This window comes from Staurois parvus, unplaced genomic scaffold (assembly GCF_062004578.1).
Source record: "Staurois parvus isolate SC_StPar_1 unplaced genomic scaffold, SC_StPar_1.0 ptg000009l, whole genome shotgun sequence".
Lineage (NCBI taxonomy): Eukaryota > Metazoa > Chordata > Amphibia > Anura > Ranidae > Staurois > Staurois parvus.
Window position 1 is genome coordinate 12,196,492 of NW_028317805.1, and position 19,326 is coordinate 12,215,817.

The 19,326-nt window shown below is 43.4% G+C and overlaps 2 protein-coding genes across 2 annotated transcripts in view; one reads left to right on the plus strand and one right to left on the minus strand.

Annotated features, from left to right (window-relative positions):
- DHX32 (DEAH-box helicase 32 (putative)) overlaps positions 1 to 11,680 on the plus strand; it is a 133,696-nt gene extending 122,016 nt beyond the window's left edge. The window contains exons 9-12 of the mRNA XM_089669623.1: positions 1,998 to 2,147; positions 6,816 to 7,003; positions 8,235 to 8,416; positions 11,301 to 11,680. Coding sequence (XP_089525749.1) covers positions 1,998 to 2,147; positions 6,816 to 7,003; positions 8,235 to 8,416; positions 11,301 to 11,490 — 710 coding nt within the window. The 3' untranslated portion in view covers positions 11,491 to 11,680. The remainder of the gene's footprint in view (positions 1 to 1,997; positions 2,148 to 6,815; positions 7,004 to 8,234; positions 8,417 to 11,300) is intronic.
- The window catches only part of BCCIP (BRCA2 and CDKN1A interacting protein), a 45,214-nt gene continuing 37,419 nt past the window's right edge, over positions 11,532 to 19,326 (minus strand). The window contains exons 6-7 of the mRNA XM_089669636.1: positions 17,337 to 17,508; positions 11,532 to 11,965 (exon numbers count right to left, since the gene is read on the minus strand). Coding sequence (XP_089525762.1) covers positions 11,795 to 11,965; positions 17,337 to 17,508 — 343 coding nt within the window. The 3' untranslated portion in view covers positions 11,532 to 11,794. The remainder of the gene's footprint in view (positions 11,966 to 17,336; positions 17,509 to 19,326) is intronic.

A 19,326-nucleotide genomic window follows, 5' to 3' on the forward strand; every position in this document is an offset into this window, starting at 1 on the left:
GATTACTCTCCAAAAAGAGGAGGCATTTACAACTTGTGTTTTTATTTATAACCCGTGTCAATTTGATTTTTTTTTTTTCATTTCACAAGTAATATATTTGCTTTAGGGCCCATTCATACTGATGCATCGGCTACTCTGCTGCATTTAATTTGCAATTTTTAATGCATGATATCACACAATTCCGCACAAAGGGATTAACACTTCTATGGACCATACACTGGAACGAAAAAAAAATCAAGACCGGTCATATTTTCCAAATTGTGCTGCAGAACGGCACAGAGATGTGAGCACCAATTATTATTTTTTTTTATGTAACATTAGGACAATGTGCACACATGTTGTAGTGCGTTGCAATGTGAACGGCCTCTATAGATAGGGAAATGCAGTTTTTTGGGGGGTTTTTTTTAGTGCATTGCAACAGTGTTTGATATCACTAGAGGTTCCCTTACAAACTTGGCCCTAAGATGTCCTGGGAGGACAGGAGCACTGTCAGGACCCGGGTCTGAACCTGCGACCTCCACTGTGTCTGACGATGTCTCTTCTTGCTGGGCCACCTTGGATGCTGTGAAGGAAATTGAATGTATTTTCATGCATTTGAGATCAGCTTCTGAAATCATTTAAGCTGGATTCACACCACTTGTAATTGGTGCACTAAACGCCATTGAGTTGACGCACAGTGACTTGTTTTTTGAACACTCTTCGGCACTGATGACATTTTTTTTTTTTTTTTTTTACTGCAGAAGCCAAAATATATTTTTTCTTTCCTTAATGTGTACAGTGATGCGCTATAATGTGCTGCAGCATGTCGTACTGCATTTATATGTTCCATTTTCACCCAGCACACAACTGTGCACTGAACCTATTGGGAGCAATGGATTTTAACTAGTTATTGCATTTGGCCTTTGTTGAGCAACGCAGCTCGATGCATGTGATGTGAACGGGCCCTCAGACTTTGACCTTCTTCTGACCTGCATTGGACCTGCTTCTAAACTGCATCAACCTGCTGCAAGCTGCTTTCTGCTTTCCTATTGATTGTTATGGTGCCCCATCATTGGTATCAATGGGAGTCATGGTGCCCCATCATTGGTATCAATGGGAGTCATGGTGCCCCATCATTGGTATCAATGGGAGTCATGGTGCCCCATCATTGGTATCAATGGGAGTTATGGTGCCCCATCATTGGTATCAATGGGAGTCATGGTGCCCCATCATAGGTATCAATGGGAGTCATGGTGCCCCATCATAGGTATCAATGGGAGTCATTGTGCCCCATCATAGGTATCAATGGGAGTCATTGTGCCCCATCATTGGTATCAATGGGAGTCATAGTGCCCTATTATTAGTATCAATAGTACTCCATCATTTGTATCAATGGGAGTCATGGTGCCCCATCATTGGTATCAATGGGAGTCATAGTGCCCTATTATTAGTATCAATAGTACTCCATCATTGGTATCAATGGGAGTCATAGTGCCCCATCATTGGTATCAATGGGAGTCATGGTGCCCCATAATTGGTATCAATGGGAGGCATAGTGCCCTATTATTAGTATCAATAGTGCTCCATCATTGGTATCAGTGGGATGAATAGTGTCCCATCAGTGGTATCAATTGAAGAAATAGTGCCCCATCAATGCCACATTGATGCTGACAGTGGGAGGAATAATGCCCCGAGGGCCAGATAAAAGCAAGCAAAGGGCCACATCTGGCCCTCGGGCCGCAGTTTGGAGATCACGGTTTTATATTGATGTGGAAAGCTGCCGCACATTACTTTGTTTTCCACAGCACAGATTTTTTATATGCTTTACCACAACTACACTGATCATGCAGGATAGACTCCAAACAATCCACATGCAACCTGAGCTATAAGGTGACCCAAAGGTTGGTTTTCTGACATTTCCCAGCATGCCTTGGCCCGGTTCAGAATTTCCAGGCTATTGTTTATTATAACATGTATCAATTATTATTAATTGTGGCCTGTGTTCTTTACATTGACAGCACCCAGCTGTTTCCTGGACTCACCCATCGGTGAAGATAAAGCCAAGCTAAGCAGCAGAATGAAGTTCTTACACCCCGCTGGGGATCACTTCACTCTGATCACCATCTACAGAGAGTATAACCAGATGAGGAGGAACAATTTCAGGCCATGTAAGTGACAGGAATAGTCATTGCGCTGTTACTGTGTTCCTGGTGCTGAATACTGACAGATCATATGCATCCTGATGACCTCTTAAAGCTGCACTGCTGAAAAATGATATCGTATTGAGAGCAGCAAAGCATATGTGAAGGAAAGTTTTTTTGTTTTAATTTTTTTTCTTTTTTTTTTCTATGATCATTTGTTCTGAGGTTTCCGAGTGTCTGTGGGACTGTCACTTGTGTCACAGTAATTGGGAGTATTTTGGGGGTACAAGAACTGTGGCAGAGGTGTAAAGGGGATACAGGGACTAGGCTCAGGTTCTTTTTAATGACCCCACTTTTAAGCCACTCCCACTGTTAGGCACAACCTGACCATGACCTCCATTTGCCATGGCACGCTATGTGCGCTGCTGGACTTGTTTCCTACTCAGTCCCAGGGTTCTTCGGGTCTTTCATATTACTACAGTAGTCATGCTTACATTTTGTCATCCTGTTTTCACTTTTTTATTGTAAAGCTATCCGATCCGATTTTATACATTTACTACACTCAGAAAGTGCTGCTGTTTTTTCTACTTATTATAAAGGCAGCAGATTACTTGTTATGAGCATTGTGGATGTTTACATATTGTTTATATTTTTGTCTACTTTCACACTGATCCATTTTTCTTCCGCTCTTGCGTTAAAAAAAATGGTAGAAAATGTGAGACTGTGTAATCCTATGGAACTCTTCACACTGATCCATTGCAGGTCCACTGCATTTAATAAAATTCCACTGCCTGAATTTTTGGTGCAGTTAAAAAAAAAAAGCACCTCCCCGTTGAAATGCTTTGAAAACGCAGCAAAAACACTTTACAAATGCACCTGTATTGCGTTTTTTATGCAGTTTTTGACTCGCGTGTACTGTGTAACAACAAACGCGGCAAAAATGCGGGTCAGTGTGAAAATATTCTCAATCTATTCATTATAATTCTATCCACTATTTATGCTTTAATTCTTGAGAGTAGATACGTTAATTGGGACAAGCTGGTAGGGGCTCCAGTACATTACTTTGCCCAGGGGCCCATGATACTATTAAGACGGCTCTGTCTCTCCTCCAGGCAGAAGGCCAAATACACAGAGTCAGGGGCAGATTGACAACTCATTGGGCCCCCGGGCAATAGGGGATCATGGGGCCCCTGTGTCCTTGCCCAAACTCAAAAAAGCCTATGAAAAAGGTACCAGGGGCATCTCATGGGGCCCCCCTACTGACCCCAGGCCCTCAGGCAGTGCCCGAGTTTCCAAATGGTCAGTCCGCCCCTGTACAGAGTACATGCATATAGCGGAGCTGTATGACCTGTCAGAGGAGTTGTATTTCTGTTCATCCATTCCTGAGATTTACACAGCTCTGCCACTCCACATAGTCCTCTCTGGCTTGGTTGGGGACCTAACATTTCTCTGCTGCAGTCCAGTAATAGTTACAGGTCTCCTCCTTTGCCCACCCCACCCTGTGACTAGACAGTGAAAGGAGAAGCAGAACACTGATAACCTCATCTATCTGTCAGTCTGCTGTCTCCTCCTATCGGTCTGTATGTATGACCAGTGAATGGTCTAGTATTGATCGGTGCGATCTGGGCCTTCAGAGGGGGTTTGTGACTGATGAAGGTGTGATGTCTGTGAGACTTGTTTAGGTCTTAAACTGCTGCCTCTCTAAGTGCCGGTTAACACATGCGGTTCTCTGCAGTGCAATTTCATTTTGAATGGGCTGAAATCGCACCACACCCCACCAGAAGTAGTACATGCACTACTTTTTAAAATGCACTGCAACTGGATCACATGGTACAAAAGTACTATGCGATCCGGTGTGAGCAAACACCTGAGACCTGCATTTCGGGGGGGGGGGGGGGGGTGCTAAGCTTTTATTGACACCTGCCGCAGATCGTAAATGTAGTATGTTTTGCACACGGTTTGAATCGCACAGCATGTTCCTGTGTGATTCAGTTGCAGGCATGGAGTGACCCGGCCCTGAAGGCAGCAGATTCTGTGCAGGGTCATCTTGGGTGAGTGTAGAGGAGCGCACAGTATAATAGTTTGTCAGAAATGCTGTTATATTGAAGAAGTTTATTTAAGAAATTGACTCCCAGCTGATAGAGAAACCCAACCCGAGTGGGTGGTGTGGTCAGAAACACCTGAAACCGGTGAACTGCTACGAGTATGACCCGCTCTGTACTATCAGACTGTCGAAGTGGCATGCTCTTGTTGTATAGGGGATTGCAAGGCACCCAGGTGGTCAAAATCAGTTCCTGCCCTATACATACTGTACATTCCCACCAGTCCCTGTCCTATACATACTGTACATACCCACCAGTCCCTGCCCTATACATACTGTACATACCCACCAGTCCCTGTCCTATATATACTGTACATACCCACCAGTCCCTGCCCTGTACATACCCACCAGTCCCTGTCCTATACATACTGTACATTCCCACCAGTCCCTGTCCTATATATACTGTACAAACCCACCAGTCCCTGCCCTGTACATTCTGTACAAACCCACCAGTCCCTGCCCTGTACATTCTGTACATACACACCAGTCCCTGCCCTGTACATACTGTACAAACCCACCAGTCCCTGCCCTGTACATACTGTACATTCCCACCAGTCCCTGCCCTGTACATACCCACCAGTCCCTGTCCTATACATACTGTACATACCCACCAGTCCCTGTCCTATACATACTGTACATTCCCACCAGTCCCTGTCCTATACATACTGTACATTCCCACCAGTCCCTGTCCTATATATACTGTACAAACCCACCAGTCCCTGCCCTGTACATTCTGTACATTTCCACCAGTCCCTGCCCTGTACATAATGTACAAACCCACCAGTCCCTGCCCTGTACATTCTGTACATTTCCACCAGTCCCTGCCCTGTACATAATGTACAAACCCACCAGTCCCTGCCCTGTACATACTGTACATACACACCAGTCCCTGCCCTGTACATACTGTACATACACACCAGTCCCTGCCCTGTACATTCCCACCAGTCCCTGCCCTGTACATCCTGTGCATTCCCACCAGTCCCCGTCCTATACATCCTGTGCATTCCCACCAGTCCCCGTCCTATACATCCTATGCATTCCCACCAGTCCCCGTCCTATACATCCTGTGCATTCCCACCAGTCCCCGTCCTATACATCCTGTGCATTCCCACCAGTCCCCGTCCTATACATCCTGTGCATTCCCACCAGTCCCCGTCCTATACATTCCCACCAGTCCCCGTCCTATACATCCTGTACATTCCCACCAGTCCCTGCCCTTTACATACTGCTTCTGTTTAAAGCTGAACTCCAGGATTGTAAAAGAATACCCTGCAGGTCGTCCCCCCAGACTACAAGGATTAAATGCTCTTTATTTCTAGGGATTTGGGATGAGGCTCCATTATTTACCGTACTCCCCGCTCTGGCTGGCTTTGGATTTACACAATAGACCTTTAGTCCATCAGAGGATAGTGTGAACCCGTTTAAAATGTATCCAGACAAGGCAAGGCTGGGGATCCGCCTGCTGTTCCTGCTGATGTCTTCTCTCAGCTAAGGATGGTCCATCGGCTTCATCCTGTACAATGTAGGGCTATCAATCCTGCATTGTATGTGGAGAATGGGAGGCAGCAGTGCTGTACCAGTCACATTGATGGAGGAAGCCTGCTGGAGCCAAGTGATTACTCCTTATTCCTGTCCCTCTAGACTTGATAAACATTGAACCCTTGCAGTGGGGGGCACTGCAAGCATCATTTGTTTTCCAGTCCAAATTTCACATAAAACAAAATGCATTGAATGATCAAATCCAAAGTGCTGACTGTAGCTGAAGCTAGTATTTGTATATAAAAGTGCTCTGGGATTTTCGGGCCCCTGGGGTGTCTGCATGTTCTCCTAGGTGTCTGCATGAACATTCCTATTGCAGTTTGCAGTATTAGAATTCAGTAAAGAATCACTGATGGCAGAGAGGTGAGGACGCATCTCTGCAGCAAGGGAGTCATTCTAACTCTGAATCTGGCTGTTCGGCTTTTGCTGGTTTCTCATGAACTGGTCAAAATTCAATTAGTGGGTGGCCCTGTCATACCCCGACATTCTTTAAATTGAAGGAGCCAGGTGGAAAGTTGTTGGCCAAACAGTGTCTGCATCCATTCAGATGCAGCTGCTGTTCGGGTATTCTGAGAGATGGTGGGGCTGATTTGTCAAAATACAATAGCCATGCATGCTGTAAAGCTTGGATAGAGGCATTTGTTAGAAATCTGTGTATGGCCAGCATTGCTTCCACCTCAGCAGGGAACAGCAGGCGGATCCCCAGCCTTGCCTTGTCTGGATTCATACTAGACGGGTTCACACTATCCTCTGCTGGACCAAAGGTTTGTTGTGTAAATCAAACGCACAGGACATACAATCCTCAAGATGAAGAGTCATAGACCAGGAGAGGTGAGGGGTATGGCCCTCCTCTGAGTCATTCTGTAGTGTTTGTCATCTGACCTGCCAGCTAGTCAGGTCTGTTTCACAACTGCTATCTGATCCTCTGTAAGGTGCTCTTGCTTTGAGCTTGCCACCTACTGGCTGTAAGTGGTAAATAGAACCAATTTATGTACAAAAGTTTAATATCACATTTAAAAAAAAAAAAAACAAAATAAAACCTCTCTCTGTTACAGACGTCATTGAGAGGTGGTGTCAGGATCACCTATTGAACTATACTGCACTAGAGACGGCGTGTGTCATACGAGGGGAACTGCTGGACATAATGAAGAGACTGGAACTGCCAGTTTCAGAACCGGCTGTCGGCACAGATGAGAATATCTTGAACATAAAGAAATCTCTTCTCTCTGGATATTTTATGCAGGTAGGAAGCCCCCTGGGGTCATTTAGCAATACCACAAGAACATTTTCAAGGTATATTCACTGAATGGCCAAAGGTTTGTGGACATCTAACCTACAGTATATGAGCTTGATGGAAATCCCATTCCACAGCCATGGAGGCATTCATTTGGGATCCCCACTCCCACCCCTTTGCATCCATAATGCTCTCCACTCTCCTGGGAAGGCTTTCCACAATATTTTGGATTGTGTCTGTGGGAATTTGTATCCATACAGCCACAAGGACATATTTGAGATCATGTTCTGATGTGTGTGGAGACCTGGCTCACAGTCGGCGCATCGTCCCAACAGTGTTAGAGTTGGGGTCTAGGCATTGTGCTGGCCACTCGAGCTCCATCAGTGTGTAGGATGCATGAATGAAGCAGAAATAGGCAGATTCTTGCACTGTTGGTTCTTAGGTACAGCTTCCACTCCAGCAAGGAAATCAGCACAGTGGTGACATCTGCAGTCCAAATTGCATAAGACTAGCAATTACAGGCACAGTGTCTTAGATGGTAGATCACTGCAGATATTCAAACATGAGGCTACAAAACGGGTGCCTAGACACAAGAGCTGCACTGCAATGTTTCAGGAGGATTTCAAGGCAAAAGGTAAGTTCTTCAGGATACTTGGGCACAGCTAATCTTTCTCGACGTTCCCCATAAGACAGAAAATATTCGCTTTCTGGTTTCAGGTCCACTTTAGACCTCAAACACCCATGTGAGGGCTGCGATTACCAACACGGGATGCTCAGGTGTTCTGTGCAGGCAGTCCCATTAATGTATATTGGGATGCAGTGGTTGTCCAGACACAGCCGCTGCTCCCTAATTGACATCCCTGCGAATGCATGTCCCCTAACGCACACTGTGTTTGGGGGCATGCAGCTGCACGGATGTCAAATTGAGAGCAGCAGCTGTGTCTCAATAGATATCAATGGGACTGCCTGCAGTGGGTTGCATGGAACTCCTGTGCATCCCCATGCAGGCAACTCAGCCCTTGTACTGCTGTATGCTTATGGATGTCCGTGTGAACAAGGCCATAATGAAGGAAATGGTGATGAATACAGTATGCGTGGTGCAGTAATTCCCACACAGCACTTCAAAAATCATAGGGTAGTCCAACCTGTCTGTATTTTTGACTGCCATCTAATGCACGTGGTTATGTTTTTCATTAAAATGTTCTAAAATCGCACAGACTGATGCAAGCTTGTTTTACAGATCGCCCGGGATGTTGATGGTTTGGGGAACTACATCATGCTGATGCACAAACAAGTAGGCCAGTTACACCCCAGTTCGGGGTATTGCCTCAATCACTTTATCCCAGAATGGGTCCTCTTCCATGAATTCACTGTAGCAGACAGGAGCTGTATCAGGATTGCCACAGAAATTTCCCCTGAACTGTAAGTACTGAAAACACCCTCTCTGACTTCCCAAGAACTGCTTTTAAAGCCCCCCTCTAGCCCAAACTCTTAGATTTATATACAGCAGGGGAGGGATTAAACCCCCGCCATGTTATTGTTGCCTGTGTCTCTGTTGAGGAGATATCCCTTCACTTCCTGTTCTGGTGACGCTGTCACTCGTGTTGCTGGAGACAGGAAATGAAGGGAAATCTTTGTATGCAATCCTTTCCACTTGTATGTCTGTCTTTTTTTCTCTCTCTCTCTCTCCCTGCCCTCCTCCTCCTGTATCTCTCCCCCCCGCCCCCTCTACACTTCTTTTGGGTTAGAAACTCAAAGTATTGAAGTTGAAGCATCAGCATGACAGTCAGGCAGTTGGCATTTTCAGAATGAGAGGTTGGTACTGGTATCCTATAGGATTCATTATAGGTGCATTTATCTGAAGATGTTAATGTATTCCTCAATTCACCACTCATCACCATTTTCACCTTCAACTTGCAGTAATTAAAGATATTTGGGTATTTCGGGAGCACGATAATGTTTTCCAGCCAGTCTGAAACCAGGGCTGGGGTGTATGAACATGCATCATTTTACCCCTAGGATTAGCAGAGCTGCATTCTATATCCATAAAACTCTGCGCTTCTGATTCCCTCCATACACAGAACTGTGATTAGAGGGAAAAAAATAGTGTGGGCGGCGAGAAAGAACAAAAAGCGGCGAGGTTCCCATCTGCCCCCACTGTGGAGAGAGATGTCACTTGCTGCAGTGGCTGGCTGGATAATCTGTGTTTTATTGAGATCACAAAAAGCAGAGACCATTTCTTTCCCATGTACCTCTGCCTGTAAATCCCAGTATAAACAGGGGAAGCCAAATGTTACTGTAAAGGAAGGGAAACCGGATTAACTGCTCAGCTATAGGATCCCTGCCTTGGGGTGCCTTGTATTTCATAAGTAAAAAAATGGAGTTTAGAAAAACTAATATATTACCAAAATTCATTCAGGTTCCAAAATCTGATATACTCTGTTTCCGTTAATAAGAAGGGGAGGAAACGTGCCCCATCATTGGTGTCAGTGGGAGGAATAGTGCCCCATCATTGGTATCAGTGGGAGGAATAGTGCCCCATCAGTGGTGTCAGTGGGAGGAATAGTGCCTCAGCTTTGGTACCACTAGGTGAAATAGTGCCTCAGTATGTGTCCCTATTGCTGTAAAACACTTATTTTTCCTTTTATGTTTACATTGTTGTTAAATGTATTATGCAGAATAAAGTTACAAAAATAAATATTAACAGTGTCATTTCATGAGAATTTTACAAGGGCGTGTTTAGGGGCAGGGTAGTCTTAAGGCCTGGCTAGTAGCTCAGGACCTGACATTTAGAACCCTGCCCTAGGTCATTGGTCACCATGCAGCCCTTTGTTTGCCTTTATTAGGCCCTCTCGGCACTATTCCTCTCACTGATATGAGACACTATTCTGTCAACTGCCACCAACAATGTGCCAATATTTCTCCCAATGATGGGGCACCATTCCTCCTAAGACCAAATGTGGTGCTTACTCCCCCGATACCAGGAAAATTTCCACTCCCGCTAACCACAGTCTAGCCCCCTAAACTCTGAAGGACAGTAAACTGGTCCTTTGATTAGAAAGTTTGGAGACCCCCTGCCCTAGTTGAAAGTGAAGGAGTCCAAATTGCTTTTTTTCCTAATATTGTCACATTAAAAAAACCAAATTGTTTCTCTGACTGGATGAGGTGGAGAGGCAGGGTGGTGTTGTCACGCTCCCAGCTTCATCCAATCAGAGAACCATTTGCATTCATTTAGAAAGTGCAAAGTAAGTAACGATCACTGGAGCAGTGGTGTCTACTTCAGAGATTTCCAGCTTCCAGGGGCATTGGCCAGGTATAGTATATACGTAGTTACACTGGCCCAATGTAGTTATGTAGAGAATATCTATACCTGCAATTCCTCTTGAACTTTTTCCTATTCTGTTATAAAAATGGCCAGAGCTTTCTTTTCAGTTCTGGCTAGGAACCCTCCTGTGTAATGGATACTCTAGATTGAAGCCATCATTGCACAGTGGCCTTGACTCTATCTGAAAGAAACATACCGATCAGGGTATTAGGTTTTCAAAGGAAATGTGTTCCTGAGACCTATACGTTAAACCAGTGTTTCTCAAAGTTTTTCCAGTTGGGGCTCCCTTGAAAAATATTTTCAATGACGAGGCACCCCTGTCTGAGGCTAGGTTCACGTTACAGTGCGCAAAATCACACTCATTCCTGACACGCAAATGCTCTGCTCTTTAGGGGTACCATTAATTTTTTTTTAATGGTACCCCATCATACATTGGCAAGCGCGGGGTGTTTTTGGTGCAGTGCAATTTATAACAAAAAAAAAGGTGAGGGATGACTTTCCCTGCAGTTTTTGCAGGTAGGGCAGCCCATTGAAATGAATGGGCTGCCCTACACCCAGCCACCCAGATGTGAACTAATGACTTTTTCATCTGTGGAGGGTGGTGAAACCATGCAATTGAGATGTTTTTTTTGGGGTGTACTGCTGTCAGAGGTGCAGGGAGACTCCCTACGCTCTCTTCCCTTGTTCTCAGGGATTATCAGTCCTCCACATCCTCTGTGTCTATTGGTACCAGTGAAGAATTGAGGGCTAATTGACCATGTCTGCTCAGGGCCCTAGAAACAGGTTAAAAAATGCTGTAGGCAAGCAGAGAGCTGTGTGTCAAACTCAGCCTGGTGCCTGAGAACTACTGGTCAACCACCAAGAGTCCTAACTGAGCTCATTGTGACAGACGGGCCGCTTTTATTAACCATATCCTGGAAGCCACTTATGCATGCAAAGCAATCAGACCGAAATCCATACAACTTGTTTGATCTTTTTTAGGTTCATGCAGATGGTGCCCCAATATTACTTTAGCAATCTGCCCCCCAGTGAAAGCAAAGAGATCCTGGAAAAGGCTCTGGAGTGTACAACTAATATCGCTATACCAGAAGACCCGCCAGAAAATCAGGGGAAAGCTGCTGAAGAAGAAGAAACGTCTAGTGCAGCCGAGCAGAGATGTCTCGTACAATAAACTCGCCTGGTAAATAAAAAAAAGGCAATAGAAGTGCAATATGTGTTCCAAACACAAAGGATTTTTAATGAACTGTGAACTTGACTACAGACAGATGTTACACATTCAGGATTTCATAGACTTTTGTATATTTTTCTTGCAGAATTTTGTCTTGGTAAAAATAATAAAAATATAAATCCTGTTTATAGTACACTGTTACTGCAGCTTGTTTCTTCATGAAATGTTTTCCCCATCCGAAGAAAGGCCCATAAACTCTAGGGTAGTGTATAAAAAGGAGTCACTGGTTCACCCTGGAAATACCTTTTTACACGGATAGATATTCTTTGAATTTCTCAATGATGGAGTTCATTTTGTCAGCTGGGACCAACATAACTGTTCTGAGAGGCTTCATAGGAACGTCATCAAAAGACCACCTTCCTCCTAGCTGCGTGTCGCTCTCCTCCTGTACAGAATAGCTGAATTTCAGGGTTGCTTGCTGCAAAGACACAAAAAACTTTAGCAACTTCTGCTGGAATACAAGAATATAGAAAACAGATTCCTGAATGTATGAAAACCAACCAGATTTCAGCTGTTTTGGCTGATGGGAATCCGAAAACAAAAAGAAATCACCTTTTTAATAATACAATCTTGTATACAATTACATAATGAAGTTTATGGGTCATTTCACAGCTATGTGTGTTTCCATACATGACATGTACCTGGAATGGGGCCCTTAAAGCAGTTGTAAACCTCAGACAAGAAATATGAACAAAGCATATCCCCTCTATAGAAAGTGCTTGTCTCAATCCAGAGCACTAAGTTTCATTTTTGGCTGCTGCTTCCATTCCCTGCTATTAGCCTGAGTCACGTCTGACAAGTTTTCCTGACACCAAGAGCAAAATGGTGACGGGGAGAGAACAGCCCGTAATTGACAGCCTCAGCTCTGGAAGGAAGGCACACTCCCCCCTTCACAGGAACAAACAGCTCCCAGAGCTCTCTTCACTGATATAACTTCAGCTCCCCACCCCATGCTTTTTAGAGCTGAGAGAGCCTGTGTAAATTCTGCACTTCAAATGGAAGTAGAGAAAAGACAGCTATAGATAAACAGGTACAACTTGTGTAGGAGGTAGTGTAGCGCAATTACATAAAAATATATATACAACTTAATATATGATAGTGATATGAAAATAAAATGAATAAACATGCAAATGAGCAAATCTATAGTGATATGATCCAAAACGGATCTAATTAGTGCTACAAACAACGTAGTACAAAACCATGTGAAATAACAAACTGGTCCTCAACCAGGACTTCATGTAGTGAAAAAACAAAACAATCAAAAAAAACTTCAGTGACAAAATTTATTTGATAAATTGTGTCACTGGTTTTTTTTTTATTACATATAAATGCTATCAATAATATGCAATAACAAAAACTTCAGTGACAATTTATCAAATAAATTTGGTCATTGAAGTTTTTTTTGATTGTTTTGTTTTTTCACTACATGAAGTCCTGGTTGAGGACCAGTTTATTTCACATTGTTTTGTACTACGTTGTTTGTGGCACTAATTAGATCCGTTTTGGATCATATCACTATAGATTTGTTCATTTGCATGTTTATTCATTTTATTTTCATATTAAGTTTTATATATATTTTTTATGTAATAGCACAGCACTATTATTGTTTACACAGTTACTTATAAGGTATAAGATTGTTGGCCGCTTACTCACTTATCACCATATAGAAGTGCAGGAGGAACCCTATAGTAACTTTTCAATCAGCCAACAAAGGAACATGGTGACAGTCTCTCTTTAATCCACTCCCTGTGTCAACCTAAAATTGTTCTGTGCTTTTGCTTGCACTTTTCGAAGTGATGGCTTGCAATATTTTTCCTTTCCAGAAATAATATATTATTCACTTGCAATGTGCCTTTGAACCTGCGAGAAAATTTACTCCAGGAGAGTCGGCACCATAACACACAGCCTGCATGTCATAGACCTCTTCCAGGAGTGTTCAATCTATGTGCTGCTCCAGCTGCTCTGCCCCTCCCTTCACCTCCTTCCATCACCTTTTATAAAGCTTCCATAGGAGAAGTGAAGTAAACACTAAAGAGTGGCACTTGTCACTCTGAGTCTGCTGGGGCGGCTATCCTCACAGTCAAGATGGTGGCATCAGTCTACCCCAGAGAGGATTTTACAGGTAAATAACATAAAATGAAACCTTATGCAAAGATTGTTAAAATAAAATAAATGTTCTGGTGACAGGCTCTCTAATATCATACCAGAATACACAAACCTTTATAACTGGAGGTAACGAAAGTGTGGAAAAATGTTCAATCAGTACATCCAACCATAATAAAGTGTGTGAAAGAAAAAACCCTGTCGCCTATAGAAACCTATCTTCACTTCATTATCAAACCTGCCTTGGAAAGATGGATCTGGTTGCTATGGACTGTTAAAAAAAAAAATATATATATATATATATATATCTTTGTTCCCCAGACATTGGAGAGGGTCATATGAAAGGCGCTGGATCCCGGGGTTGCTCCTAAATAAACCTTGCAGAGTAAGCAGGCTTTTGTTGGCGTGCAATGTGCCTGAGGGCCAGCTGACTTGAGATGGGCCAGCTGACTTGAGATGGGCCAGCTGACTTGAGATGGGCCAGCTGACTTGAGATGGGCCAGCTGACTTGAGATGGGCCAGCTGACTTGAGATGGGCCAGCTGACTTGAGATGGGCCAGCTGACTTGAGATGGGCCAGCTGACTTGAGATGGGCCAGCTGACTTGAGATGGGCCAGCTGACTTGAGATGGGCCAGCTGACTTGAGATGGGCCAACCTTCTTGGAATATTTCCACGATGTCTAAGAAAAGCAGAAAATAAGAGCGCCACACTAAAGAGTCCAGTTTATTCTATGACAAGTATCCAAAACAGCAATCCAACCCATTAAGGGGGCCAAGCTGTACCCCCTTCATCAGGGCCTAAAATGTATAAGGAAGGAACACACTCCTATTTTCAACAAAGTATGTTAAGCGCCATTCTCTGCAGCTAATGACATACTTGCGATGAAGGAAAATACTATCGGACTCTAACTGCTGTGGGGTGGTACTCTTATTTATCTACATGGATTTGGGAAAATAGGCCTATTATATTCAGGTATGGATAACTCTGGTTGCAAAAAACAAGATGGCGGCCTAGTTACTCCTGACAGCTGACTGTGCTAATTCTCATTTTTTCCTATCATTTGTTGAAAAATGAGACCCGAAGAGTTTAGGCCTGGACGCATCCCTGGCTGTATTTTTCACTTCCCAGCAGCAAAGTGGCTGCACAATGGCCCACATCAGATTTAGGGGAAATCTCCAACTGTTTAACATTATCTCCTACTAGTAACCTCATTATTGAGACACGCAGCTATCCCCGAGCTCCACATGTATCTTAGTCCCTCGCCTCCACATCTAGGGAAAGCACAGATCATTCAAATACATATTTTAATTAAATGTAATTGAGCGTGGATTAGATATGAGGCTCATTTTACACCTAGATTCTGCTGTAAAACATATTTTATGACCACATTAAAATGTAGTTTAACAGCAAGACAGCAAGAAATTTATCTGTGGACGACTATTAAACATGGGTTTACTATAGCCAAATGATCACATTTTACATTGGTGAGCAAAAAAATAAATAAATGACAGGCCAGCAATCTACCCAAAATAAACATTTCTTCAATATTAGTTGGAAATCTTTTATTTCCTGAAACAATTTTACATTCACCGTTGTGGTAACAATCGTTTTCACATAAGCCGAGTGTAGTGGCCCTTTAAAATGTTTAAAGGATATCTAAACCCAAAAATAAAAGTGTAATGTAATCCAGCTTACCCAGTCCTTAGATGTGGTGGTTGCATTTGTTTTCTTTTTCAGGCTTTGTTTTCCTTTATTTTCACTTGGTTATCAATTCTCTAAATAAAGGTCTCTCACTCGTCCATTGTATCCATGCAGGGAGCCATAGTTGTCATACAGGCTAGCAACTTGCAGACCAGTCATGTACCTGGTACATCACCAGTCTTCGAATGGTTGTACTGGGATGACGCCTGCAGCTTCAGGCATCATCTCAGTATGATTTTAAGAGCCATCGATCAGCTCTCCTGTAATAGTAATCGGAGCGAATCGCTATTACAAGAAGCAGGAGGGGACCCCCCTCCCACAGCTTGCTCAAGATTTCCATCACCCTGGGAGACCCGAGTGACCAACAGGAGCTTCTGCCAGCTGGTTGGAGAGTCAAACGAAGCCGGAATCAGCTATCTGCTATGGTAAGCTGGAAGCGATGACCTGTCATTACGGCGCCATTTTTAAAAACTCAAAAGGCATTTGAAAATACCAATTCGAAAACACCAACCTTGGTGTTTTGAAACGCGTTTAACTGCAGTCTTCTAGACCCCAGATCCCTCCACAAAGACTACCGGTCACATTCCTATTGCTGTCACAAGGGATGTTTACAAAAAAAATTAAAAATTTAAGTGCCCCCATCCACTCGCACTCATACCCAAAGGCGACCGCACACACGCAAACAGCAATTGTCTTACATGTGAGCTATCGCCATGAACGTCAGATCATGGGCAGTAATTCTAGCAGCAGACCTCCAAGTGGTAACCTGTAAAGGCTTTTAAAGCGTCAGTTATGGATAGTAAATTTATGTCGTTAGTCGCCATTGCAAAAGCATGACATGTTTGTTATCTATATTCTGCATAACATCTTTTATATTTTACAAAAAAAATGGGTTAAGTATTGTATTTTCAAATTAGAATTCAAAAAAAGTATTTTTCCCCAAAAAATTTTTATGTGCGCAGTGGTTGCAAAACCCACTATTTTTTTGGGGCAGCACAGTGGCTAGATGGTTAGCACTTCCGCCTGGCAGTACTAAAGCTGGTTCGAATCCCAACCACAGCACCACCTGCCTGGTGTTTGCATGTTCTCCCTGTGTCTGTGTGGGTTTTCTCCGGGTACTCCGGTTTCCTCCTACCACTCCAAAAACATACTAGTAGGTGAATTGGCTCCTGTCTAAATTGGCCCTAATATGTGTATATATGAATGTGAGTTAGGGACCTTAGATTGTACACCCCTTGAGGGTTAGGGACTGATGTGAATGTACAATATATATATATATATGTAAAGCGCTGTGTAAATTGACGGCACTATACAAGTACTTGAAATAAATAGAAATAAATAAAATATTCTCTAGGGCCTCTGCTTTAAAAAAAATCATGTTTGAGGGTTCTATGTAATTTTCTAGCAAAAAAAAAAAACCCCAAACTTATTGATACATGTGAACAAAAAAGTGCCAGAAAAAGCCTGATCCTTTATTGGTTGGACAGCAAACATGGCCTCCTTTCGTGGGGGGGGTTAGGGGAATTCATTGTTTACAGACGGTAGCTGGAAGGAAGAGAACATTGTTTGATGTCAGGTCTACTCACAGTGAGAAGGACATGACATTTCTGGCCAGGTCAACAGATAATTTCCTGTTCTTGCTAAAAATGTTCTTAGAATAAAAAAGAAAACTGATGTACTCACCCCATCCAAGGACCAGTAAGCTGCAATAAATTACATTTTTGTTCTTGGGTTTAGATACCCGTTGAGGAGATAGAATTGGATCTATCACCTGTTGGACTGAAGCGGACCATGCACATTGTGTTCAGCCTGTACAATGCAGATGGACGAATCTCTTACAACCCCCCACTAGACAATGAAGTTGCCCAATATTTGGTAACCAATAGGGAGTTGCAGAAAATCAAAGAACAACTTAAGTTCTTAGCAAAATGAAAATCTGCGTATGAGTGCATCCTAAAGTGGATGGAGCCAAACCAGAACTTACCTCATAAAAGAACTCCTCTTCTGCATTTGCAAACATCATCTCCTGCTTGCCTTGAGATCCTCCACCTCCAATGGATTTCTTCTCTGGTTCCATGAAAGTTTTGCTGATAATGAGATAGTAATAGCATTTGCCGCATGGCTTATTGGTTCGCTGGGCATCTGCAAGCTCCTTTCTGTTTGGAAGTGCAAGTGGGAACAGTTAAAGTGACACTAAACAATAGCCTTCAAAAATAATCTATATATATCCACTACTTAATGGTCCTGTAATCTGTTTTTCATTGAATCATTTTTACTGTGTTTTTCTGCCTCCTTGTATGGTTCCCAGTGAACTCCCGAACTTCTCTTTTTTCCCCACTCACTTCTTTCTGTCTGGAATGAGCAGTACACGTTGCAATCATACTGCCCTATGCACACTACAAATCCCATAGTCTGACTCAGGAGTGAGCAAGAGAGAGTGCTACGTCCCTACATACAGTGGGACCACAGAGAAAACATTTTCTAAGCACCGCCTAACAGGACGTCTGATTACAGCAGCCAAAAAAGAAAAACTTAAAAGGAAGCAGAATGCAACAGAAGGTACATTTTGAGCTAAGAATACATACCTGAATAGATTTTTTTTTTTTTAAAAAAAACAGAGTTTAGTATGTCTTTAAGTCTAAGGCCCCTTTTTTTAAATGGGGTGAACTCTCAAGCAGATCTGCCTGCTCAGTGGGGGATCTGTCTGATGATCCCTGCTGAGCAGGCAGATGACAGGTACAGAGCCATTTACATAAGATGATTTAGCACAAGATCGTGTGAAACGCGTTAACAAGTCCTGTATTCATGTCCTGGTGTTCTGTGTGTCCTATGGATCAATAAATACACACTATATTCATCTATCCTCCGGAGTGCGGCTGACCCTTCTTCCTATTGCATCGTGTGTGGTGGCGAGCCAGAGCCTGCACCTGTTGTGGATTGATCTGGATTGTTGGGCAGAAGACCTGAATTTTCTCTGCTGCAGTTAAGCAACACGTACCCCTCCCTCTTCTAGAAAAGCTAATCATTTTTATTCTATTTTTTTAATTTGTTATTTCTATTTGTTTTATTCATTTTCATGCTGCAAACAGCACATCTGGGTTTCTGACCTAGGCTGGGCCCTGCTGTCTCCTGGGATAGCTACATCACAGCTATACCAGGAAGCAGTGTGTTACTAAGTGGCCACTGCGCTGCGCATGCATGGTAGATTTGTGCACATGCGTACAAACTCTGCCGGGCCTTATAGTGTCAATCTGTGAGAAGCTGGCAGCGATGTGTGCACATGCAGAAATCCCCCCCGCCATGCACATATGTACCAGCAGTCTCGGCCAGGTACTAGATACCTAGAAGACACCAGCACGACATATATTATTATACAGGATTTATATAACGCCAACAGTTTGCTCAGCGCTTTACAATATAATGGAATACAATACAGCTTCAATACAAGAGGGATTTGAGGGCCCTGCTCATTGGAGCTTACAATCTAAGAGGGAGGGGCTAGTGGTACAAAAAAGGTAGTAACTGTGGGGGATGGAGTGGTTGAAAGAGTAGAAGATTCCAGTATTAGCTGAAGGCAGGATAGGCTTCCCTGAAGAGATAGGTGTTCAGAGATCGCCTAGAAGTGAGCAGAGTGGGCAATCGTCTGATAAATTGGGATAGAGAGTTCCAGAGGATGGGGGAAGCTCTGGAAAAGTCCTGGAGACAAGCATGGGAGGAGGAGACAAGGGAGCTAGAGAGTAGGAGGTCTTGCGAGGAGCGGAGAGTATGGTTTGGGTGATATGTGGAGACAAGATTGGAGATGTAATTTGGGGCAGAGTTATAAATGGCTTTATACATTATTGTTAGTGTTTTGAATTGTATCCGTTGGGCAATGGGAAGATAGTGGAGGGATTGGCAGAGAGGGGTGGCAGATACAGAACGGTTAGTAAGGTGGATGAGTCTGGCAGCAGCATTCATTATAGACTGAAGAGGGG